The 27,529-nt window shown below is 44.7% G+C and overlaps 1 protein-coding gene across 1 annotated transcript in view; it reads right to left on the bottom strand.

Moving 5' to 3' along the window:
• Positions 1 to 2,014: 2,014 nt before the first annotated feature.
• The window catches only part of st6galnac3 (ST6 (alpha-N-acetyl-neuraminyl-2,3-beta-galactosyl-1,3)-N-acetylgalactosaminide alpha-2,6-sialyltransferase 3), a 248,920-nt gene continuing 223,405 nt past the window's right edge, over positions 2,015 to 27,529 (bottom strand). The window contains exons 4-5 of the mRNA XM_041208599.1: positions 6,479 to 6,586; positions 2,015 to 2,368 (exon numbers count right to left, since the gene is read on the bottom strand). Coding sequence (XP_041064533.1) covers positions 2,167 to 2,368; positions 6,479 to 6,586 — 310 coding nt within the window. The 3' untranslated portion in view covers positions 2,015 to 2,166. The remainder of the gene's footprint in view (positions 2,369 to 6,478; positions 6,587 to 27,529) is intronic.

The following is a 27,529-nucleotide window of genomic DNA, read 5'->3' as shown; positions in this document are numbered from 1 at the left end:
TTTCTTTTTCAGGATGTTATTGCTGCTGGCAAGGTCAGTAATTATTATAAAAACGCAAGAGACAAGAGCAGGAGGAGAAGACCATATGGCCCATTTCAGCCTGCTCTGCCATTCAATATGATCATGGCTGATCTTGGGCTTCAACTCCACACCCCACCCACTCCCCATATCCTTTGATTCCCTGAGGGGTCAAAAATCTACCTATCCCTGCATTAAATATAGTCAACGATGGAGCATTCACAACCCTCTGGGATAGAGAATTCCATAGATTCACAGCCTTTTGAGTGAAGTAATTTTCCTCATCTCAATCCTAAATGATCGACCCCCTATCCTGAGACTGTGCCCCCATGTTCAAGGTTCCCCAGCCAGCAGCAACAACTTCTCAGTGTCGACCCTTTCAAGCCCCCTTCAGAATTTTGTACGTTTCAATGAGCTCACCTCTCATTCTCCTAAACTGCAGAGAGTATTGGCCCAATTTACTCAGCCTCTCATTTTAGGACAACCTTTTCATCTCAGGGACTAATCTAGTGAACATTCGCTATACCTCCTCCAACGCAAGTAAATCCTTCTTGAAATGTGGAGACCAAACTCCACACATACTCCAGGTGTGGTCTCAGCAAAGGACTGTACAATTGTAGAAAGACTTCCTGATTCTTATACCCCAATCCCCTTGCAATAAAGGCCAACATACCATTTACCTCCCTAATAGCTTGCTGTACCTGCATGCTATCTTTCTGAATTCCTTGCATGAGTACACCCACGTCTGTCTGAACATCACCGTTTACGTGTTTCACACTTTTTAAAAATTACTCTGCTTTTCTGTTCTTGTGACCAAAGTGAATAAGCTCACACTTCCCCGTATTATGTTCCATCTGCCATTTTGCTGCCCACTCATTTAACCTGGCTATATTCCTTTGCAGCCTCTCTGTTCCCTCACAATTCACAGTTCCACCTATCTTTGTGTCATGAGCAAACCCAGATACATTTACTCTCTGTCTCTTAGTTTAAGTCATTATTGTAGATTGTAATTAGCTGGAGCCCCAGTGCTGATTTTTCCAGTCACATCCTGCTAACTTGAGAATGTCCCATTTATGCCTGCTCTTTGCTTCCCTGTCCATTAACCCCCAATCCTCTATCCATGCTAAATACTCATCCCTAGTTGCCTTTGAGAAGGTGTTGGTGAGCTACCTTCTTCAATTGCTGTAGTCCATGTGGTGTAGGTACACCCACAGTGCTGTTAGGGAGGGAGTTCCAGGATTTTGACCCAGCGACAGTGAAGGAACTGGGATATATTTCCAAGGTAGGATGGGGTGCGGCTTGGAGGGGAACTTGCAGGAGTTGGTGTTTCTCTCCATCTGCTGTTGTCCTTCTACGCATTGGAGTTTATGAGTTTGCTAAAGAAACCTTGGTGAGTAGTTGCAGTGCATCACTGCTGCCACTGTGTGTCAGTGATGGAGTGATAAGAGGGTGGATGACATGTCATTCGAGTGGATTGCTTTGTCCTGGATGGGTTTTGAGCTTCTTGAGTGCTGTTGGAGCTTCATTCATCCAGGCAAGTGGGGAGTATTCCATCACACTCCTGACTTGTGCCCAGTTGTTGGTAGGTAAGTTTCAGAGGGTCAGAAGGTGAGCCATTCATCACCGAATATCCAGCCTGTGGCCTGTTGCACTGATACAAGGCCAAATTAAAGACCGCTTCTTTTTTTGATTTTGTTGCTTTAGTGCTCACTAGAACCAGGTTCCGGCATGTTCTAGCTCAATTCACGGAGCACCATTACAATGAAGAAGCTTCCATCTTCCGAGGCTGGGCCAGGGTTGAGATGTCTGGATTGAAAGGCCTTGTGTGACCCAGTGCTCCTTCATATTGATAATTTAAAACCCAGAACATGATTGAAATCTTGTCAGATGCTCCACTGTTAATACTTAAAGTGCTTGTTTTAATATAAAGTATCATAACCATGAATAATTAATACTTAAAGTGATTGTTGATTTTCTTTCCCCTTCCTTCCACGACAGTTAAAAAAAGGATTATTTGGACATGTGCAAACCCTTACGTGTTCTTTGCATGGGCAAAAAAGAGGAGAAATGATTCCACAGTGAATGTAGAGCAGCGACAATGACCTTGTCCTATCTGTGCTGCTGGAATGGTCAGTCCTTGCACAGAGTCTAAGAGGCTGTATCAGGATAGATGCTGGCTGGGTGCGAGAATGTTATGTTGTGATTCTTGGCCCACTTTGCAAAGACAGCCTTTTCAGTAATAAATCTGTGACCTCCGTAGAGGGCATTTTCATGAATGGCATACTCCACGCATTCATCACGACTCCCGGCTTCATAGTAATGATAAGGAACTTTTTTGTGTCCTTCAGCCCTGTGTAAACTGAAAAGAATCATCAATGACATTTTTGACTTCAGTGCTTTCAGTGCAGCTGATTACATTCTAAGCAGCTTTCAGGTCAGCAACAAAAAAGCTGTTTAAGGTGACACCTTGATGTTTGGAAGATAAATGGTTAAACATTGCTAAGATTTACACTCATCAGAAATGCAATGCCTTTCATGACTTAATGATGGAGATAAGTGATTTACAGCCAATGAAGTATTTTGGAGTGCAGTCATTGTTGTAATGGAGGTGATGCATTAGCCAATTTGCACACAGCACGCTCCCACAGCCAACATTGAGATAAATGATCAGATTATCTATTTTAGTCATGTTGGTTGAGGGATGAATATTGGCCAAGGCATTAGGGAGAACTCATCTGCTGTTCTTCAAAATGGTGTCATCAAATTATTTACATCCATCCAAGAGGGCAGATGGGGCTTTAGTATAATGTCTCGTGTAAAAGATGGGACCTCCAACAGTGCAGCACTCCCTCAGTACTGCACTGGGGTGTCAGCCTAGATTATGTGCCCAAGTCTCTGGAGTGTGGGTTGAACCTACAAACATTTGACTCAGAAGCAAGAATTTTCTCAACTATCGTATCTGTCAGGAACACTTCAAAACACTTCAATAACAATCTACATCGTAAGGGTAGCAACCATCTTAAACAGCTACGAGGAGGAGAAGACGGGGAGAGGGAATTTCATGTACACTGTATTACCCACAAACAGCAATGAGATAACTAGGACCTGAGAGTAAATTCTCATCTAAAGGATAGAACCTTGGTCAATGCACTCCCTCACTCCTATGCAAGACTCACGTACCCTGGAGTGGGATGAGCTCACCACTTCCTGACTCAAAACTGAAACCAACTGAGCCAAGTTGATATGTGACAGCAAACAGCTGAATGGGAACAATGAGAGATTTCACAAAATTACTAAAGACCTGCAGATTAATTTTAACTTTGAGCCTAACTGCACGATACTTAATATAAGTTGTCACAAAGGTGATAACCCGAACAATTGCACACCTCTAGCTCACTCTGAGGCATAGGGCATTGTTTCGCTGACACTCTACACTGTGAGTCTGCCCTTTGCTTGTTTTCTTCACAGGGTCACAGTCATTATGGTGCAGAAGGAAGCCATTTGGCCCATTGTGTCTGCACAGGCTCTCCGAATGAAGTTTCACCCAGTGCCATTCTCCTGCCTTCTCTCCGAAACACTGCACGTTGCTTTCTATTTTCAAATAATCATCTAATCCCCTCTTGAATGCCTCGATTAAACCAGCCTCCACCTGCCTCTTAAGGATCAGTGGGTCAAGCCAGTGTCATATGGGCCAGGAACTTCCTAACGTCTTAGCCAGGAGAGTGATGGGGTCTCATGACCCCAGGGCTATTGGGAGGGGATTCCTGCTCCTTAACACATTCCCAAGGCCCTGATTAGAGCAAGCCTGCACATAGTTGTGAGTTGTGGATAGGACAACAGGTGCAGTTACGATCCTCTAACAGTAGAATATCTAGTCTAGGCTCATGCATTTAGGAATGGTTCCTCGGGCAAAGTACTGCTGGGCTCCTCAGGCTCTCATCATAAGGCTGTACTGAGGCGGCCATTGCCAGCTATGAACCAGCACAGAGGTTCGAGAGTGGGGCTGCACTCTAGTATGGAGTCAAAACCTTAACAGGAGGAGAGGGAAATATTTGCAGAGAATTGGGAAGTAGATGTAAAACAATGTTCATATCAGTTAAGCTTCAATATGAAGCCATTTAAAACAAACATCTACATAGCTGTGGCTCAGTTGATAGCATTCTTGCCTCTGAATCAGAGGGTTGTGGGTTCAAGCCCCACCCCAGGAACTTGAGTTACAAAATCCAGGCTGTATTAAGGGAGTGCTGCAATGTTGGAGGTGCTGTCTTTCTGGTGACATGTTAAAACTGAAGAACTGTCTGTCCTTACAGGTAAAAGATTCCATGGATCTCTCTTGAAAAAGAGCTGGACTATCCTCCCTGGTGCCCTTGCCTGTATTTATCCCTCAACCATGTTCACTAAAAAAGATTATCTGGTCATGATCACATTGCTGTTTGAGGGACATCCCTATGCTCAAATTGGTTGCCACATTTCTTACAACAGTGACTACATTTCAAATGAACAATTCATTGGCTGGAAAGCTAGGAATATCCTGAGGCTGTGAAAGGTGCTATGTAAATGCAAGTCTTTATTTCTTTTGCCAATTAATTAACATCCTTTGTTATCATTTTCATGTGTATACATATGACCAAAATGTAGAAACAATTCAGTGCCTTAATACTGATCTTGAGAACAAATAAATGTGTTTGTTATCATTTCATTAAGCATATAATGATCTATGATATCAGGAGACTCTATAGTGCACTGGCAATATCCCTGTCAGTTCTAACGTTGACTATGATGAACGCTACAATTTAATTGTGATGCTGGGAAAATATTAATTACAGGTATCTTAGGTGCACAGAGCAGCACCTCTCCATGGATACAATTGGTTATAACCACAACTTGCATTTAACTAGCACCTTTAAAATAGTAAGATGTCTGCAAGGTGCTTCACAGGAACAGTCAAAGTTTGACACAGAACCACATAATGAGATGTTAAGACAGATGACCCTAAAGATTGGCGAGATTTAGGTATTAAGGTGTGTCCTAAAGGAGGATAAATAGGTAGCGAGGAGGAGAGGCTTAGGGTGGGAATACCAGAGCTTAGGGCCTAGACAGCTGAAGGCCAATCTGGATGGAGTGATTAGAATCAGGGGTTTGCTCGTGACCAGAATTAGAGGACACAGAGGTCTTCGGTGGGTGTAGGATGGAGAGTGTTACAGAGATAGGGAAGAGTTAGGACATAGGTTTGACAATAAGGGTAGTAAAATCCTTCTGTAACATCTCATCTGAAAGTCATATTCTCCAACAGGTCTTCTCTCTCAGGCAGGTGTAAAAGATCCCATGGAAATATTTTGAAGAAGAACAGGGGAGTTCTCCCTGGTATCTGAGCCAATATTTATCCCTTGCCAACATCACTGAAACAGACAGATTTTCTGCTCAATTATTTCTTTGCTGTTTCTCGCACCTTGTTTGATACAAATTGACTGCTGAAATTTTTAGAACATGATTTCACTTCAAAGGTACATGCATTGACTGTGAACATTTTGGAACATCCTGAGACCATGAAGGGTGCTATATGAATGCAAGTTTTAGGGTCATTACATCAAAATCTAGTTGACTCAAAGTCAGCATTAACAGCTGTGAGTGGTTCCCCTCACCCCCCTGCACCTCTCCCAATACAGACTGTCCTGTCAGATATGGCCTTCAGTTAATTAAATCCCCTATACAGCACAGAAACAAGCTATTTGTTCCAACCGATCGATGCAGGTGCTTATGCTCCACACATGCCTCAGCCTACCCTAATTCATCAAGCACTATCTGCATAATCACCTTATCCTTTCTCTCTCATCTATTTATCTAGCTTGGTGTTAAATGCATCAATACCATTTATCTCAAACACTTCATATGATAGTGAGTTCCAAATTCAAACCACTCCCTTGGTAGAGAAGTTTCTCCTGAAAGAAAAAGAAAGACTTGCATTTATATAGCACCTTTCACAGCCACAGGTCGTCGCCCCAGAGCGCTTTACAGCCAATGATGTATTTTTGGAGTGTAGTCACTGTTGTGATGTATGAAATGTGGCAGCCAATTTGCATACAGCAAGGTCCCCCAAACAGCAATCTGATAATGACCAGATAATCTCTTTTATGTTGACTAAGAGATAAATGTTGCTCTTCCTCGAAATAGTGCCAGGAGATCCTTAAATCCTCCTGAGGAGATGGGCCCTAGGTTTACCATTTCATCTGAAAGATGATCGTGCAGCACACCTTCAGTACTGCACTGAAGAGTCAGCCTAAATATTTGTGCTCAAATTCTAGTGTGGGACTTATTGGATATATTGGTGACAATCCCATAGTGATGGTACCTAATTTTGGACCCTTCCTGCAAAAGCAACCATCTCTGTTTCTACCCGATTAAACGCCATCATACTTTTTTAAAGACCATGTAATGGTATGAGAAAATAATGCTTTCTTACCTGCAATAGGTATCATTAATCATTCCAAAGATATGGATTTTATGGCAGACATCCATTGCAAGAAGGAGTGTGAACCAGCCAGTACTCAGGTACGTACCTGACAGTACCCTGTCAGAGGAAGAAAAGGAGAGAACATTTTAAAATGATCGAACATTAGCAACGTCTTCAAACCCACATCACAAAGTACTTTCAGCTGGGAGATAGAAAATGTCATAATGGTTGACAGGCAGTCTGAATTATTTATCTTGAGCTTGCAATGCCTGTCAGTTTGCAGCCTGCAGTGTCCTCAGAATGAAATTTGAGAAACAAGGAGAAAAGTACCGTTGAAGTTAAAAGAAAACAAAATGAAACAAATAGATGTATTGGGCTTAGAGGTGTGGCGGTTATAATATAAGCTGTACAGAGATCTGGTTAGTCCCTATCAGGACTACTGTATGCAGTTCCAGGCACTGCACATCAGGAAGGATATATTTATCTTAGAGGGGGTTCAACAAAGATTCACTAGAATGATACCCAGGCTAAAAATGCTAAGTCTGAGGATAAGCTGTATAGATTAGCTGTGTATGCCCTCGAGTCTAGAACAGTAAATGGTGAAATAATTGAGGTGCTAATAGGGTAGATAAGGCCAAAATATTCTCTATTTCAAGGGAGTCCAAAATAAGGGAGCATTATGTTAATATTATGTTAATTGTATTGTTACCAGTTAAGGATAAACAGGTGGAGGGTGTCACAGTATCACAGAACCTTTACAGTGCAGAAGGAGGCCATTCAGCCCATCGAGTCTGCACGGGGTCTCTGAAAGAGCATTCCACCTGGTCCCATTCCCCTGCCTTATCCCCGTAACCTTGCACATTCTCTCTTTTCAGGTAGCAATCCAATTCTTCTTTGAATGTCTCAATCGAACCTACCTCCACCAATCTTTCAGGTAGTTTGTTCCAGCCTCCAAACACCCCCTGGGTGAAAATATTTTTCCTCACATCACATTTACTTCTTTTGTCAATTATTTTGAATCTGTGCCCTTTCTTGATGTTCTCTTGAGTGGGAACAGTTTCTCACTATTTACCTCAGGATCTTGAATACCTCTATCAAATCTCCTCTTAACCTTCTTTTCTCCAAGGAAAACAGTCCCAACTTCTCCAATCTATCCTCATAGCTACAGTTCTTCATCTCAGGAATTATTCTTGTGAATCTCCCCTGTACTCTCTCCAATGCCTTCACATCCTTCTTCAAGAATGGCATCCAGAACTGGATGTAGTACTCCAGATGAAGCCTAACTAATGTCTTATACAAGTTCAACATGACCTCCTTACTCTTGCACTCAATGCCCCTCTTAATAAAGCCTAAGATAGTATATGCTTTATTAACTGCTCTCTCAACATGCCCTGCCATCTCCAATGGCCAATGTACATATACATCGAAGTCCCTCTGTTCCTGAACCTCCTTTAGAGGCTCTCCCTTTATTTCATATGTCTCATCAAATCTTTCCTGCCAAAATGAATCACCTCACGCTTCTCTGCATTGAATTTCATCTGCCACTTGTCTGCCCAATCCACCAATATGTCTATGTCCTTTAGAAGTTCAAGACTATCCCCATCACAATTGACAACATTTCCAATCTTGGTATCATCCGCAAATGTTGAAATTATGCCCTGAACATCATAGTTATTGGTTATTAATACATATCAGGAAGAGCAAGGGTCCCTACACTGATCCCTGGTGAACTCCATTACAAACCTTCCTCCAGTCTGAAAAACAATCATTTATCACTGCTATCTGTTTCCTGTCACTCTGCCAATTTCTTATCCAAGTGCCTAGTTCCCTTTTATTTCAGGACCTAGAATTTTGCTCACAAGTCTGTTGTGTGGCACTGTATCAAATGCCTTTTGAAAACCTATATACACCACATAACAGCGTTTCCTTTATCAACCTTCTCTGATACCTCCTCAAAAAACTCTAGCAAGTTAGGTAAACATGATTTTCCCTTGATGAATCCTTGCTGGCTTTCCTTAATTATCTTGCACTTGTCTACATGATGACTAATTTTATGTCATACTATAGTTTCCAGAAGTTTCCCTACCACTGAAGTCAAACTGACTGGTCTGTAGTTGCCAGCTTTATCCTTCTACCTCTTTTTGAACAAGGGTGTAACATTTGCAATTCTCCAGTCCTCTGATACCTCCCCTGTGCCTAAGGAAGACTGGAAGATTATCACTAGTGCCTCTGCACTCTCACTTCCCTCAGTACCTTTGGATGAATCTCACCCGGTCCTGGTATCTTATCTATTTTAAGGAACGAAAGCCTTTCCAACAACTCCTTCCTCTCGATTGTAAGTTCTTCAAGTGTACCAGGTACCTCGTCTCTCACCTTGGCCTGGGAAGCAAGTTCTCCCTTTGTAAAGACAGATGCAAAGTACTCGTTCAAGACCTCCGGTATTTCTCCAGCCTCCACATGCAAATCTCCTTTTTTGTACCCAATCAGCCCTATTCTTTCTTTTACCTCCATTTTATTATTTAGATGCTTACAGAAGGCCTTGGGATTCCCTTTTATGTTCACTGCCAACTTCTTTTCATGCTCTCTCTTTGCTTTTCTTAATGGTTTCTTCACTTACCCTCTGGTCCTTCTATATTTAGCCTGATCCTCCACTGTAGTTTCTACCCGACATCTGCTGTATACACACTTCTTCCTATTCATCTTTACCTCTATTTCCCTCATCATCTTGGTCGCTCTGGATTTATTTGTCCTACCTTTCCCTTCAAAGGAATATATCTTGACATTGCCTACAAGAGCAGATCAGAGATTGGGAATCCTGCGATGAGTAACTCACCTCCTGACTTTCCAAAGCCTATCCACCATCTCCAAGGCACAAGTCAGGAGTGTGATGGAATACGTCCCACTTGCCTGGATAAGTGCAGCTCCCACAGCACTCAGAAGCTGGACACCATCCAGGACAAAGCAGCCAGCTTGACTGGCACCCCATCCACAAACATTCACTCCCTCCAGCACTGACACACAGTAACAGCAGTGTGTACCATCTACAAGATGATGTAGTGGTATTGTCACTGGTCTAGTAATTCAGAGACCCAGGGTAATGCTCTGGGGAGCTGTGTTCGAATATTGCCATGGCAGTGGAATTTGAATTCAATAAAAATTTGGAATTAAAAGTCTAATCACAGAATCATACAGTGCAGAAGAGCCCCTTTGGGCTATTGAGTCTGCACTGACATGTAATGATGACGATGAAACGATTGTTGTAAAAACCCATCTGGTTCACGAATGCCCTTTAGGGAAGGAAATCTGCTGTCCTTACCTGGTCTGGCCTATGTGTGACTCCAGACCCACAGCAATATGGTTTACTCTTGAAATGGCCTAGCAAGCCACTCAGTTGTATAAAACTGCTGCAAAACCTCAAAAAAGGAATGAAATTCAGCCCTGTCGTCCCTGCAAAGTCCTCCTCACTAGCATTTGGGGGCTAGAGCCAAAATTGGGAGAGCTGTCTCGCAGACTAGTCAAGCAACAACCTGACATAGTCATCCTCATGGAATCATACCTTACAGATAATGTTCCAGACACCACCATCACCATCCCTGGGTATGTCCTGTCCCGCCGGCAGGACAGACCCAACAGAGGTGGCGACACAGTGGTATACAGTCAGGAGGGAGTTGCCCCTGGGATTCCTTAACATCGACTTAGGACCCCATGAAGCCTTATGGCATCAGGTCAAACATGGGCAAGGAAACCTCCTGCTGATTACCATGTACCGCCCTCCCTCAGCTGATGAATCAGTGCTCCTCCATGTTGAAAACCACAGAATGTACTCTAGGTGGGGACAAGAGGGAAACTCATACTTGACCTCATCCTCACCAACCAGCCTGCTGCAGATGCATCTGTCCATGACAGTGACCACCTCATAGTTGTGGAGATGAAGTCCTGCCTTCACATTGAGGATACCTCCATTGTGTTGTGTGGCACTACCACCATGCTAAATAGGATAGATTTCTAACAGATCTAGCAACTCAAGACTGGGCACCCATGAGGTGCTATGGGCCATCAGCAGCAGCAGAATTGTACTTGAACACAGCCTGTAACCTCATGGCCCAGCACATCCCCCATGCTACCAATACCATCAAGCCAGGGAATCAACCCTGGTTCAATGAAGTGTGCAGGAGGGCATGCCAGGAGCAGCACCTGGCATTCCTAAAAATGAAGTGTCAATCTATTGAAGGTACAACAACAGGACTACTTGCGTGCCAAAAAGCATAAGCAGCAAGTGATAAACAGAGCTAAGCGATCCCACAACCAACGGATCAGATCTAAGCTCTGCAGTCCTGCCACATCCAGCCGTGAATGGTGGTGGACAATTAAACAACTCACTGGAGGAGGAGGCTCCACTAATATCCCCATCCTCAATGATGGGGAGCCCAGCGCATCAGTGCAAAAGATAAGGCTAAAGTCTTTGCTACAATCTTCAGCCAGAAGTGGATGATTCATCTCGGTCTCCTCTGGAGGTCCCCAGCATCTCAGATGCCAGTTTTCAGCCAATTCGATTCACTCTTCTTGATATCAAGAAAAGGTTGAAGGTACTGGATACTGCAAAGGCTATGGGCCCTCTGAATATTCCAGCAATTGTATTGAAGGTTTGTGCTCCAGAACTTGCTGCAGCTCTAGCCAAGCTGTTTCAGTACAGCTATAACACTGGCATCTACCTGGCAATGTGGAAAATTGCCCAGGTATATCCTGTGTTCAAAAACAGGACAAACCCAACTCAGCCAATTACCGCCCCATCAGCCTACTCTCGATCAACAGTAAAGTAATGGAAGGAGGCATCAACAATGCTATCAAGCGGCATTTGTTTAGCAATAACCTGCTCACTGATGCCCAGTTTGAGTTCTGCCAGGGCCACTCAGCTCCTGACCTCATTACAGCTGAACTCCCAAAGTGAGGTGAGAGTGACCGCCCTTAGCATCAAGGCTGCATTTGACCAAGGAGCTCTAGCAAAACTGGAGTGAATGGGAATCAGGGGGGAAACTCTCCACTGTTTGGAGTCATACCTAGCACAAAGGAAGATGGCTGTGGTTGTTGGAAGTCAGTCATCCCAGCTCCAGGATATCACTGCAGAAGTTCCTCAGGGTAGTGTCCTCGGCCTAACCAACTTCAGCTGCTTCATCGATGACATTCCTTCCTTCATAAGATTGGAAATCAAGATGTTCACTGATCATTGCACAATGTTTAGCACTGTTCACGACTCCTCAGATATAGAAGCAGTCTATGTCCAAATGCAGCAAGACCTGGAGAATATCCAGCCTGGGGCTGACAAGTGGCAAGTAACATTCATGCCACTCAAGTGTCAGGCAAAAACCATCTCCAACAAGAGAGAGTCTTACTATCTCCCCTTGATGTTCAATGGCATTACCATCACTGAATCCCCCACTATCAACATACTTGGGGTTACCATTGACCAGAAACTGAACTGGACTAACCATATAAATACTATGGCTACAAGAGCAGTTCAGAGGCTAGGAATCCTGTGATGAGTAACTCACCTCCTGACTCCTTAAAGCCTGTCCACCATCTACAAGGCAGAAGTCAGGAGTGTGATGGAATGCTCTCCATTTACCTGGGTGAGTGCAGCTCCCACAACATTCAAGAAGCTTGCCACCATCCAGCACAAAAAAGCCACTTGATTGGCACCACATCCACAAACATTCACTCCGTCCACCACTGAAGCATAGTAGCTGCAGGAGCTCACCAAGTCTCCTTACACAGCACCTTCCAAACCCATGACCGCTACCATCTACAAGGACAAGTGCAGCAGATATATGCAAACACCACCACCTGGAAGTTCCTTTCCAAGTCACTCACCATCCTAACTTGGAAATTTATAGCCATTCCTTCACTGTCGCTGGGTCAGAATCCAGGAATTCCCTCCCTAACAGCACTGTGGGTGTACTTACATCACATAGACTGCAGTGGTTCAAGAAAGCAGCTCACCACCACCTTCTCAAGGTAACTAGGGATGGGCAATAAATACTGGCCCAGCCAGCGAAACCCACATCCCAAGAATGAATAAAAAGAACTTTTTCTTTAAGGTGACCCATTGTTCAGCCATTGTCTTTTCTGCCAACATTTGATTCCAACTCACGTGACTCAGATACATTCTCATCCCATTGAAGTTGGCTTTCCCCCAATTAATTATCCCTGCTCTGGATTGTTCTCTGTCCTTTTCTATGATTAACCTAAACTTTATGATACAATGGTCACTGTTCCCTAGAGGCTCTCCCACTGCTATTTGATCCACTTGGGCCAACTGATACCCCAGAACGAGGTCCAAAAGTGCACGTCCTCTAGTTGGTGTTAATTGATTAAATATCGCGAGCACATATAAAGAGGAACTCCACAATCGGTGGGCACCACAGGATCTGGAGTGCTTCCTCACCCCCAAAAAAATGACAATTTGATTTCCTTAGACAAGTTTCCTTAGGAGTTTTGCTATTGTTGCAGTGGCCTTTTAAGAGGCTATTACTTTAATTTGATTTGCTAATTTGTTAATTTGCTCATTTGTTTTAAGTGCATACCCAAAAGAGTATAAAAAGAGACTGCTGGGGCATGGGGGTGGTTAGTAGGCACGGGGCAGATATATGTCATGCTGCATCCTGTGAATAAACCTAGCTGCAAGAAAAGGATTTATGCCTAGATTCTACCTTTACCATTTATTGGCTTCGGATCCATTAAGCGCAATGTTAAAGTTAGAGCTAGACTATTAAGGGGTGATGTCAGGAAGCACTTCTTCATGCATAGGGTAATTAAAATCTGGAACTCTCTCCATAAATAACTTTTGAGTTCGGGGGTCAGTTGAAAACTTTAAAACTGGAATTGATAGATTTTAGTTAGGTAAGGTTATTAAAGGTCACAGAACCAAAGTGGGAAAATAGCGTTAAGATACAAATCAGCCCACTCTTCTTCCTGTGTTTTGAAACATTCTCACCCAGTGATGAAGCATGTCATACTGCTCATTTCTTCCTAGGTGATATCTTTCACACTTGGGAAGAACTATCATTAGCAAGTTAACAAGCCATTAATGGAAAAAGCAATTGAGCATGGTGGAAATGGTGAAGAGATGGTCATGAGAGGTGGGTGGGGAGTTTAAGGACAGGGAGGTGCCTTTCAAAAGTATGGTTAAGAACATAGGAAACCAGAGGAGGAGTGGGTCATATGGCTCCTCGAGCCTGCTCTGTTATTCCATAGGATCATGGCTGATCTTTGAACTCAGCTCCATTTTCCTGCCCAACTCCCCTATTCCTGATTCCCTTAGTGTCCAAATATCTATTGCTTTCTGCCTTAAATATACTCTGCTTTGAATATACTCAAGTACATTCACAGCTCTCTCTGGGGTATAGAATTACAAAGATTCTCAACCCTTTGAGTGAAGACATTTCTCCTTGCCCAAGTCCCAAATGGTAAACTTCTTATCTGATTGTGAGCCCCGGTTCCAGACTCTCAAGACAGGGGGAACAGCCTCTCAGCATGTATCCTGTCAAGGCCTCTCAGAGCTTTATGCGTTTCAAATGAATCCTACCTCATTCTTCTTAGGCCCAGATGACATAGACCCATTCTACTCAATCGCTCCTCCTAGGACAACACTCTCATCCCAGAAATCAATCTAGTGAAGCTTCATTATACCCTCAAGTATATCCTTCCTTAGGTACAGAGACCAAAACAGTGCATGAGACTCCAGGTGTGGTCTCACCAAAACCCTGTATAATTGCAACAAAGCTTCTTTCCTCTCTCATTCCACTCCCTTTGCAATGAAGGCCCACATACCATTTGACCTCCTAATTGTTTGTTGTACCTGCATATTAATTTTTTCCATGTACAGGGACACTCCGATCCCTCCGAGCATTGGGTGTCCAGTTTCGACCAGGTTCTTTCTTCGCCGACTGTTTAATCAATTTGGAAAGCGCCAGTGCCCTGCCATCTCCTGGCCTGTCTGATAAGAATGTCAGTTAATATGGCTTTCACATGGTTTGCTCATGGCAACTCTGACTTAGTGTTGAATTTTAAATAGTACTAGTTGGTACAGTGGAGTTAAATGCTTCCTTCACCGTTGATTTGTGGGGAGAAAGATACAACAGCTGCTTCTTCAATCTCTGACTATGTGACTCAGCGGACAGTACAGTCACCTCTGAGTCAGAAGGTTGTGGGTTCAAGCCCCACACCATAGACTTGCCTTCAAGTTACCCTACAAATTCAGTACCAAGGGAGTGCCACATAGCAATTTCAGATGAAATGTTAAGCCAAGGGCTCATCTATCTTCTCAATGGATGGACAAGATCCCACAATGATATAGCAAAGAAAGGCATGGGACATCCCCCCCCCCCCACCCCCCAACCAAATGTTCTATTCAACACAAGAACACAAAAATTAGGAGCAGAAATAGGTCTTTGGGCCACTCGAACATGCTCCACTATTCTATAAGATCATGGCTGATCTGGTTGTGGTCTCAACTCCACTTTCCTGTCTGCTCCCCCCATAACCCTTGACTATAAAAATGTATCTAACTCAGCTTTGAGTAAATTCAATGACCCAGCCTCCAATGCTCACTGCGGAAGAGAATTCCACAGACTAGCCACCCTCTGAGAAAAAAAGCATTCTCCTTAACTCAGCCTTAAATGCAAGACCCCTAATTTTTAAACTGTGCCCCCTAGTTCCAGGCTGCCTCACAAGGGGAAACATTCTTTCAGCATCCACCCTGTCAAGTCTCCTCAGGATCTTATATGCTTCAATAAGATCACCTCTCATTCTCCAAAATCCAATGGGTATAAGCACTTTTTCAATCTTCCAAGAGGAAATCCAACCTTTCCTCTTAAGATTATCCCTCTGTCCCACGAATCAGTCGAATGAACCATCTTTGAACTGCTTCTATTGCAATTTTATCCTTACTTAAGTAAGAATGCAATTTTGGTTAATATTTATTTTTCAACTAAAATCGCTAAAAAAAACTAAAGATAGTCTGGTCACTATCATGTTGCTCTTTATGGGAGTTTGCTGAGTGCAAATTGGCTGATGCATTTCCTTCATAATAGGAATGACCATATATCAAGAAAATGAATTCCATTGTCTGTGAAGGGTTCTGGAATGTCCTGAGGTTTGGAAAGGTGTTTCTTTTTTATTCATTGGATGTGGACATCACTGGCTAGGACAGCATTTATTGCCCACCCCTAACTGCCTTTGTTCAGAGGGCAAAGTCACCCACATTGCTGTGGGTCCAGGGTCATGGTGGGATTTGAAGTTGGGTCCCTGGAGCATTACCCTGGGTCTTCGGATTACTAGGCCAGCGACAATACCACTACACCATCATCTCCCCATTAGTTACACAAATACAAATCATTTCTTTCTTTTACACTGAGGAGCTTGTGAAGTCAGTGGAAATCCCGGGACTTAGCGGCATGTTGTAACTATCAGTGACAACAGGCGCCAGTCTTCGTGTTGTAAATCGCCACTGTTATTTTAATAGTTGCCATTATCACCCGAGAACCTTCCTCCAGCATGAATGCTGCAGCATTGTATTTTACACCAGGGAAGCAGAATTCAAAACATTTCCATAAATGCTTCATACATGCTGACAGGTCTTGTCGATGTTTCACTTTTAATGTGACCTGAATCGCCTTCAGGCTGGAAAATCAATGTATGAATTCAAGTCTGATTAAATTATTTTTAAAAATCATATGAAACGCTGAATTGCCTTTAGACCAGATATAGAGTAGAAAATGAGTAATGTGGCTGACTCATGTTGAATGGCGTTTGACTTTAACATTGTATAGGGCTTTGGTGAGATCCCACCTGGAGGACTATGTGCAGTTTTCATCTCCATATCTATGGGAGGATATACTTGCATTGGAGGCAGCCCAGAGAAGGATCACTGGATTGGTCCCTGGGATGAGGGGGTTGTCCTATGATGAGAGATTGAGTAAATGGGGTCTATATTCTCTTGAGTTTAGGAAAACGAGAAGTGATCTCATTGAAACCAAGCAAGATTCTGAAGGGGCTTAATTGACAGGGTAGACACACAGGTTGTTTCCCCTGGCCAGGAAATCTAAAACACAGGGGCACAGTCTCAGGGTAAGGGCTCAGTCATTTAGGGCTGAGATGAGGAGAAATTACTTCACTCATAAGGTTGTGAATCTTTGGAATTCTCTACCCCAGAGGATTGTGGGTCCTCCTGCGTTCAATATATTTAAGATCAATAGATTTTTAGTCTCCCAGGGATATGGGAAGCAGGTGGGAAAGTGCAGTTCAGATAGAAGTTCAGCCATGATCATATTGAATCCCAGAATTGTTACGCTGCAGGAGGAGGCCATTCGGTCCATCGTGTCTGCACTGGCTCTCTGAGCATTTTAACTTAGTGCCAATTTCCTGTCTTTTCCCCGTAACCTTGAACGTTCTTTCTATTTAAATGATCATCTAATGCCCTCTTGAATGCCTCAATTGAACTTGCCTCTGCCACACTTCCAGGCAGCGCATTCCAAACCCCAACTACTCACTGTGTGAAAATGTTTTTTCTCACCTTGCATTTGCTCCTTTTGCAAAACACTTTAAATTTGTGCCCTCTTGTTCTCGATCCATTTACGAGCGGGAACAGTTTCTCCCTATCTACTCTGTTCCAGACCCCTCATGATTCTGAAAGCTTCTATCAAGTCTCCTGTTAGCCTTCTCCTCTCCTAGGAAAATAGTCCCAACTTCTCCAATCTTTCCTCATAACTGAAGTGTCACACCCCTGGAACCATTCTCGTAAACCTCTTCTGCACTCTCTCCATCCTTCCTATGGTGTGGTGCCCAGAACTGTACACAATACTCCAGCTGAGGTCTAACCAATGTCTTATATATGTTCAACAAAACCTCCCTGCTCTTGTACGGTAGGCCCTTATTAATGAAGCCTAGAATACTGTATGCTTTAGAAACAGCTCCCTCTATCTATCCTGCCACCTTTAATGACTTAGGTACATATGCACCCAGGTCTCTCTGCTCCTGCACACCCTTTAGAATAGTATCCTTTATTTTATACTGTCTCTCCATGTTCTTTGTACCAAAGTGTATCACCTCACACTTCTCTGCATTGAACTTCATCTGTCGCCTATCTGCCCACCCCACCAATGTGTCAATGTCCTTTTGAAGTTCTGAATGGCAGAGCAGGCTTGACTCCTGCTCCTATTTCTTATACCCCACTCCCAACAATGGTTTGTTTAAGGTTGATGGGCTTTGATAACCCGTTCTACAATAGGGAGGAGTGTTCCAATATAAAAACAAATGTCTGTGCATGTGTTTAACTCCATTTTTCCATTTTTGATGTTTGTTCAGCACTCCGCAAAGCCTGAGACAGAGAATGGCCTATTTTTCCTTTCAGGGATGGGAAAGTGGCACTGAGCTAGAAGGTCAGCTATGATTGCATTGAATGACGGAGCAGGCTCAAGGTGCAATAGGGTCTACTCCTGCTTCTGTTTCTTATATTCTTATATAATAGGAATCAGTAACATACAAGAGGCCAGAATTAGAAATGCAGTGATCTCAAAGGGTTGGCGGGGTTGGTGGGTGGGGGGTGCAGTGTTGGTGGGGGTTACAGAGATATAGGGAGGAATGAGGTCATGGAGCATGTCATGATTTTATAATGATATAAAGGCCCAATCACTCATAAGGGATTGTGTAATGTGTAACGTGTAAACATGTTATGTGTTTATTTATTTAGACGAGACACATAAGAACAGATATACATGGATAGAAAGCTTGAAGACATCAGCAGCAGAGCTGTGTGTGCTGTGCTCTGTCCACAAGCCAAAGTGAAACTGAGACTGGATTATATGACACACTTCCCTTCTAGTGATGGCATGCTGCTATCCCTGAAAGGCATATTACAACATCCTTCATTCTTTTTTAAGATACTTTTCCCACTTCTACAGAAAAATAACTATTTATAATACATATTCATATATAGTTACCATTACCTAAGTGTATAGGACTGTTGAATCTATGAGTATCTAAAGCATGAAGATAATCTGCTGGTACTCCCATATCTTGTAATGATAATCTTGATAGGAGGTTTCCTTAATTGCTCACAGTGATCTGTGGGGTTGTCATTCTTGGATGTTGTTCCTGATTTCATTTCTGGATCTTGCCCATGAAGCAATAGGGCTGTACAGTGGTTGAGGAGCTCGAATGGATCTGATTCATCCTCTGTTAAGCCTCACCGTTGCGCCATTGTGCGTAATGACTTCATAGGACATTGGTTCTGAACAAATCCTTGTCAACTCGGCTGATTGCCACGTACCTTCTGTGGGATCCTGAATGCAAATTTGTTATCCCAACTCTAAACTTGGCAGTTCTATACCTGCATTTTTATCGTGCACATTGGCCATCTTCTCTTGCAGTTTTAAAAGTTGCTCTCTAGTTTCTGAGAGAGTAGAATGGGTAAGAGTAGGTAGATTGGTACGCACTGGTCTGTCAAGTCATAGAATCACAGAGTCACAGAGGTCAACAGCAGAGAAAAAGGCCCTTCAGCCCATCGAGTGTGCGCTGGTCAAACAAGTACCTAAATATTCTAATCCCATTTTCCAGCACTAGGCCCATAATCTTGTATGCTATGGCATCGCAAGTGCATATCCAAATACTTCTTCAATATTATGAGGATTTCTGCCTCTACCACCCTTTCAGGCAGTGAGTTCCAGATTCCCACCACCCTCTAGGTGAAAGAATTCTTCCTCACATCCTCTCTAAACCTCCTGCCCCCTTACCTTAAATCTATGCCCCCTGGTTATTGATCTCTCCAATAAGGGGAAAAGTTCCTTCCTGTCTACCCTATCTATGCCCCTCAAAATTTTATACACCTCAATCATGTCCCCCCTCAATCTCCTCTGCTCCAGGGAAAATAACCCCAGTCTATCCAATCTCTGCTCATAACTAAAACTCTCCAGCTCAGGCAACATCCTAGTAAATCTCCTCTGCACTCTCTCTAGTGCAATCACATCCTTCCTATAATGCGGATTCCAGAACTGCACGCAATACTCTAGCTGTGGCCTAACCAGCATTCTACACAGTTCCAGCATAACCTCCCTGTTCTTATATTCTATGCCTCAGCTAATAAAGGCAGGTATCCCATATGCCTTCTTAACCACCATATCTACCTGTCCCACTGCCTTAAAAGACCAGTGGACATACACACCAAAGTCTCTTTGATCCTTGGTACTTCTAGTGTATCATCATGTATTCCAGTGTCTTGTTTGGCCTGCCCAAGTGCATTACCTCACACTTATCTGGATTAAATTCTATTTGCCACTGATCAGCCCATCTGATCAGCCTGTCTATATCCTCCTGTAATCTAAGGCTATCCCCCTCACTATTTACCACCCCACCAATTTTTGTGTCATCCGTGAACTTACTGATCAACCCTCCTACATTCAAGTCTAAATTGTTTATATATAACACAAACAGCAAGGGACCCAACACCAATCCCTGTGGGACCCCACTGGACACAGGCAGCCAGTCACAAAAACATCCCTCGACCATCACCCTCTGCTTCCTGCCACTCAGCCAATTCTGGATCCAATTTACCAAATTGCCTTGGATCCCATGGGTTCTTATGTTTGTTATCAATTTTCCATGTGGGACCTTATCAAAAGTCTTGCTGAAGTCCAAGTAGACTACATCAAATGCATTGCCCTCATCTACACGCCTGGTCACCTCTTCGAAAAATTAAATAAAATTGGTCAGACATGACCTCCCCTTAACAAAGCAATGCTGACTGTCCTTGATTAATCCCTGGCTCTCCAAGGGTAGATTAATTCTGTCCCTCAGAATTGCTTCCAATAGTTTCCCCACCATTGAGGTTAGACTGACTGGCCTGTAGTTCCCTGGTTTATCCCTTCCTCCCTTATTGAATAATGATACCACATTGGTTGCCCTCCAGTCCTCTGGCACCTCTCCTGTGGCCAGAGAGGTATTGAAAATTATTGCCAGCACCCCTGCTATCTCCTACCTTGCCTCACTCAACAGCCTAGGATACATTTCATCTGGACCTGGAGCTTTATCTATTTTTAAGCCTGCCAGACCACTTAGAACCTCCTCCCTTTCTATGCTAATTTCTTTAATTATATCACAGTCCTTCTGCCTGATTTCCATACCCACGTTGTCCCTCTCACTTGTGAACACCAACATAAAGTATTCATTTTGAACCCTACCTATGTCTTCTGGCTCCACACACAAAATACCACAATGGTCCTTAAAGGGCCCTACTCTTTCCCTAGTTATCCTCCTACACTCAATGTACTTGTAAAATAACTTTGGATTTTCCTTTATTTTACCTGCCAATATTTCTCCAAGCCACCATTTTGCTCTCCTAATTTCCTTTTTAAGTGCCCCCTTACACATTCTATACCCCTCTAGGGCTTCCGCTGTTTTGAGCCCTTGCTATCTGCCATAAGCCTCTCTTTATCTCTTTATCCGATCCTGTGTATCCCTTGACATCCAGGGTTCCCTAGACTTGTTGGTCCCACCCTTTGTCTTTACTGAATATGTTGGCCTTGTACTCTCCCTATTTCCTTCTTGAATGAGTCCCACTGCTCTGACGCAGATTTACCTAAAAGTAGCTGCTCCCAGTTCACTCATTCCAAATCATATCTGACCTTATTAAAATCGGCCTTCCCCCAATTTAGAACTCGGATTTCTGGCCCATCCTTGTCCTTTTCCATAACAACCTTGAATCTAATAGAGTTATGATCACTATCTGCAAAATGCTCCCCAACCGATCCCTCTACCACTTGTCCGGCTTCATTCCCTAAAATAAGCCGCGCCCTCTCTTGTAGGACCTTCTACGTACTGGCTTAAAAAGCTCTCCTGGGTGCATTTTAAGAATTCCATTCCCTCTAACCCTATCACACTATGACTAGCCCAGTTAATGTTGGGGAAGTTGAAATCCCCCACTATTACTACCGTATTATTTTTACACTTCTCTGAAATTTGTCTACATAACTGACCTTCTATTTCTCTCTGACTGTTTGGGGGCCTAGAATAAACTCCCAGCAATGTGATTGCTCATTTTTTGTTTTTCAGTTCTACCCATATGGCTTCATTTGAGGAGCCTTCTAAGATGTCATCCCTCTTTACTGTTGTAATTGATTCCTTGATCAATATTGCAATAACCCCTCCTCTTTTACTTCCTTCCCTATCTCGCCTGAAGACCCAATATCCTGGAATATTGAGCTGCCAGGCCTGCCCCTCTCTCAACCATGTCTCTGTGCCATCAATGACATCATACTTCCATGTGTTAATTTGTGCCTTCAGCTCATCTGCCTTATTTGTCAGGCTTCTTGCATTAAAACATATACAATTCAACCTTGTCAAACTTTCTTGTGCCTTAACTGGCCTATAATTTCTATGCCTTCCAGACTCACTTGCTCTCTCTTCTAATTTTGGCTGTGCCTCTCCCCCTGCTGAACCTCCTCTCAGGATCCCAATCCCCTACCAAATTAGTTTAAACCCTCCCCAACAGCACTAGCAAACCTCCCCGCAAGGATGTTGGTCCCATTCCTGTACAGGTGCAACCCGTCTGTCTTGTGCAGGTCCCATTGCCCCAATGTCCCAGAAATCTAAAGCCCTCCCTCCTGCACCATCTCTCCAGACTCACATTCATCAAGACTAACCTCCTATTTCTATACTCACTAGCACGTGGCACTGGAAGTAATCCAGAGATTACTACCTTTGAGGTCCTGTTTTTTAATCTGTTTCCTAGCTCCCTAAATTCTGCTTTCAGGACCTCATCCCTCTTTCTACCTATGTCATTGGTACCAATATGTACCACGATCTCTGTCTGTCTGCCCTCCCCCTTTAGAATACCCAGCAGCCATTCAGTGACAGCCTTGAAACTGGCACCAGGGAGGCAACATAGCTTCCAGGAGTCACATCTACGGCCACAGAAATGCCTGTGTGTTCCCCTTACTATTGAGTGTCCTACCACTATTCCCCTCTTCCCCTCTTTTTCCTCCCTCCCCGGTGCAGCTGAGCCACTCTCAGTGCCATGAACATGGCTGCAATCCCCAGAGGAACCATCAATCTTGCCATTTTCCAACACAGAAAAATGGTTCTCGAGCGAGATGCACCCTGGGGATTTCCTGACTATCTGCCTGACACCTTTCTTCTGACTGATGGTCATCCATTCCCTCTCTGTCTGCACTTCCATAAGCTGTGGGGTGCCACATCTAAAAATGTGCCATCCACAAAACTCTCAGCCTCATGGATGCACCTCAGTGCCTCCAGCTGTCGCTCAATCTCCAAAACTCGGAGCTCAGGTAACTGCAACTGGTGGCACTTCCTGCACCCGCGGTCGGTCAGAGTGCAAGAAGCGTCTAGGACTTCCCACATGTTGCAGGCGGTACATAACATGGGACTGAGCTGCCTTGTCATGCCTTTAGTTGAAAAAAAAACCTTACTTTAAGTTAAATACAGTAAAAAAAGTTGTTATTTATGTACTTTAAATAAAAACTAGAACCCTTGCTTTTCCTTAGCTTAATCTATTAAACTGGAGAAAGAAACTTACCCATTACTCATCAATTAGCTCTCACCTTTGTGCTGATATCACTTTTTGAAGTGACTGCTTCACCACAATGCTGACTGCAGAGGACTCTCTTCCCAGACTGCTTCACTGCGATGCTGACTGCAGGGCGCTCTTCCCAGACTGCTTCACTGCGATGCTGACTGCAGGGCGCTCTTCCCAGACTGCTTCACTGTGATGCTGACTGCAGGGCGCTCTTCCCAAACTGCTTCACCATGATGCTGACTGCAGGGCGCTCTTCCCAGACTGCTTCACCGTGATGCTGACTGCAGGGCACTCTTCCCAGATTGCTTCACCGTGATGCTGACTGCAGGGCGCTCTTCCCAGACTGCTTCACTGCGATGCTGACTGCAGGGCATTCTTCCCAGACTGCTTCACATGATGCTGACTGCAGGACACTCTTCCCAGATTGCTTCACCGCGATGCTGACTGCAGGACACTTCCCAGACGGCTTCACCATGATGCTGACTGCAGGACACTTCCCAGACTGCTTCACCATGATGCTGACTGCAGGACACTTCCCAGACTGCTTCACCATGATGCTGACTGCAGGACACTCTTCCTAAACATAAGCTCTGCTGGTGATGAAATAGTTGCACTTAAAGGTGTCGCTTTCAGATGTAATATTGCAAGGTGTAGATGTTGCTTGGTCTGTCTACATTTGAGAATTAGGGATTTCACTGTGTGATTCATTTGTTCAGCTAGGCTATTAGATTTAGGTAATGAGGGGAAGAAGTAGTATGATCGCTATTCCACTTCTCATGGATATCCTGAAATGTCTTACCAATAAATTGCGCACCACTATCTGTAATGATCTCTCTACGCACTCCAAATAAACTGAAATTAGCACTTAAGAGTGTGCATGACAGTTGTTTTTGACATATTGTGTAATTGTCGAATGATGGGGTACTTGTTAAAATAGTTAACGATTATGATGAAGTCAATGCCATGGGCATGAAAGAGGCTGGATATGTCTTTGTCCCAAGGATGGGTAGGAACCTCATGTGAAATCATTGTTTCTTTGTTCTGGCTTGGCATATGCTCTTGACATGCCTCACACTCCTTGATGATGCATCAATGTCATTGTTCATACCCAGCCAATAGAGTGTGCCTCATCCAATCTTTGCCCGTGTGCGAGCGATAAAGTTGTTGAAGAATATCAGGTCACAAGGGTTCCACTATTATGACCTGCTTGCCTTTAAAAATGACTCCCTGGGAGATGCCTAGTTCACCCTGATAAGCCCAAAGTGGTGTAATGTATTCGTGGGTATGCTGAATTGAGTCAGGTCATCCTTCAATTAATTTTTTCTACAGTTTATGTAGTGTGGAATCTTTCACTGTTTCTTCTTGTTGCTCCTGGCATTTGGTTTGCGCAAAACGTATCAGATCAATTGATAGACTTGCATTCTCCCCCAAGCGTAATGTTGCAGCTCTTGAAATTGCCAATTTTGTCAAAACATTCTGGATACTTTACTGTTAGGTCATGAACTGAGGTGATAAGGAGTAGTTTCTGATGTTGATCTGCCGTGTGATGTCTGACTGATCCCATGGATTGTCATTAGTGGGACGTCACTGCATGCTGGTAGATCTACAGTCACCGGGCCTTTAGTCTCCACGATGTAAACATCTGTGGCACCCAGGGGATTGATTGTACTTGCACTTCAGGACAATGGATCCTGCACATGGAATAAGTGAACTGTTGTACTCTGGAAGTTTTACAGCAGTAGCTTTTGCCATGACCTTTGTAGCTGCACCAGCCTTTGCTCTAGAATAAAATCAAAATACTGCACCTGCTGGAAATCTGAAGTAAAAAAAGAAAATTCTGGAAAAACTGAGCACATCTGGCAGCATCTGTGGAGAGAGAAACAAGAGTTAACGTTTCGAGTCCGTATGACTCTTCTTCAGAGCTAAAGAGAAGTAGAAAGGTGATAGATTTTGGGGATCTTTTACCTCTTCTGTTAATCCTGCCATGTTCAGCCTGTGTAGACCTTCATTCTCTGTTACAATGTGAATTTTTATGGCTTGTCTGTCCGGGCCAGACAAACTTGAATCAAGAAACCATAGCTCTGCACGCTGTTTACACATTCTGAATTCGGATAGTAGGTCAGCTGGATCCCAATTCAAACTGGGGAATTTTGTGGACATTCTGACAATATCCCTTTGACCTTCTTCCTTGTTCTGTACGATTTACTGTTCAGCAACTTCCGAAGGCAGCCGTTATAATCGCAACCTTCTCTGGCCCAATTTTTATGACGGTTTTGCTTGCTTGACTCTCCCTCACTCGTTATCGATCCGGCCCACACACTCGTCACCCGCCTTTCCCGACTGAGCGGACCCACTACTGGCCCTTCTCGACACGCTGTCCCACTCATGGAGCTGACAGGCAAAGGATCTGTCTGCCTACCGGCTCCTTACTTGGCCACAACCTCAGCCTGTGTCTTCAAAGCTTTTTTGTGCAGTACGATTTCAACACTCTCCGATGCTGTGAACTCGTTTGCCGTCTGACCAAATCGTCGATGGCCGTCTCGTGTCTTGTGTAACACAATCTAAGGCTGTTCACCGTGTTGTACCTGTACTTAATCTTGCTGCCAGAGGCTATTTGACCACTGCTGAGCGCCATGGGCAGAATCGTCTCAGATTTGCACAGAGTGCGGTAGCAGGCGTGAAAAGTGATGTTTTACCTGGCGGCCGCAATGACAGGGTTCCCACGCCGATTCATCCCATTCCCAGCACGTCCCACATCATTAAATAATGTATTCACAGGAAACACGCCGGATCGCTGGTGGGCGGGCTCCGATTTACCTGCCATGCTGTGACCTCAGCGCTTCCTCACCGCGGGCACCACATTTAAAGTGCACCAGAGCTCAGCCTACTTCATGTCAACAGGCCGGGACTGCTCCTGGCACCAAGTGGCCCCGAACGGAAAGGAGATGGCAGCCCCCCCCAAATTTAGTGACACCTCTCTGGGGAGCCAGCTGGATGCAGCAGAAAGCCCCTGCCATGTCCTCTACCCTTCGCTCTGGCCGCAGGAGGTCCACCAGAATCTGGCCTGGTGGCAACGCTGGTCAGCACCACCAGAGCACAGAGGAGGTCAGCCATCCAGTGCAGGAAGAGCACCAATGCTCTCCGCGTTAGGCCAGGGTAAGTCAACTGCCTCATCTCTCTCGACTCACACCCTCACAAACCCACCACGTATCCACAGGGATCTCACACCTCAAGGGGCAATGCCACTAACTCTAGCACTCACCCCTACATCTCCGCCAGGATCATATCCTCTTGAGCCCACGTCCTCATCCTGTCCATGGTTCCGCTCATCACGCAAACATTCCACGCGGTGCCATGCATCCTGCTCACACTCTCACCATCTGTTTTCATGCAGGAGAAGCTGGCTCACAACAGCCGGTCCCAGACCAGGGGTGGAGTGGCCCACATTAGGCCCCTCATTCACTTTGAGGAGCGTGTCATCGTGCTGACTGGTGAGGGTGTGGACCATGCCTGTGATGATGGGGGGGGGCGTCAGCAACAAACACCCATGTGAGGATCCTGCACCACATCATCCTTCTCAATGCAACTGTGAGTGCCTCTCTCCTGCTTTTGACTCTGCTGCCATGTACTAAACATTTCTACTTTGGGTCACAGGGAGCTCTGCAAAGCGACTGACACCCTCAGCCAGCCAGTCCCTCAGCTCAATTCATGTCCTCAACTCCAGCCAAGAGGACTCATCGTCCATTGAAGAGCTGGAAATAAGCAGCCTGGAAGACCCGTCACAGCGCTTACCCACACCCCCAACCAGCGCAGAGACACACACCTCGGTGGGACCTAGATCTAGAGTAGGCTGGGGTTCACAATCTGGTGGTCACCGCATGGACACGTGTCCACAGCAGCAGGAGACAGGTTCAGCCGAGCTCCCTGGCACTCGGAGGACTGCTGGGGAAGAGGCATCTGTGAGGTCCGAGTCAGATGATGAGCCTCTGGATTTGGCCTTCCAACTCATCGTGGAGAGTCAGCAGAAGGCGTGGGAACATCACACAGAGCTGTTGGAAGCCCTCAACAGAGTGGCTTTGGAGTTGGAGGAGCGCGTCCGCCTGCTCTCTGATGAAGTGGTGCCCACATGTGCGCATATGGAGGTCTCCATGAGAAGGATGGTGGACGCCATGGAGACTTTAGTCCAGTAGAACATGGAGGTGTGTGCTGTCCTGCTCTCTATTGTGATAGCCATGAGTGAGTTCCTGCAGTGGCAATGTGAGGGGGGAAAAGGGCACCTCGACGTCCCTCCGGGTGCTCCTTTCACTCAAGGAGTCGGACTGGGGCCCTTGGGCACCCGAAGGGAGGAGCAGCAACAGCTGGACACCCCTCAGTCATCCAGTCAGGAATCTCGGAGGCTGTCTGCTCCCTCCGAGGCCTCTTTACCTGTGACCCCTCTTCAACCTCATCCTCTGTCAGCACAGAGGGAGCAGCTG

The sequence above is a fragment of the Carcharodon carcharias genome, chromosome 16 (genome assembly GCF_017639515.1).
Source record: "Carcharodon carcharias isolate sCarCar2 chromosome 16, sCarCar2.pri, whole genome shotgun sequence".
Classification (NCBI taxonomy): Eukaryota; Metazoa; Chordata; class Chondrichthyes; order Lamniformes; family Lamnidae; genus Carcharodon; species Carcharodon carcharias.
The sequence above is the reverse complement of the archived record's forward strand: the minus strand, read 5'-3'. Positions and strand labels throughout refer to the sequence as shown.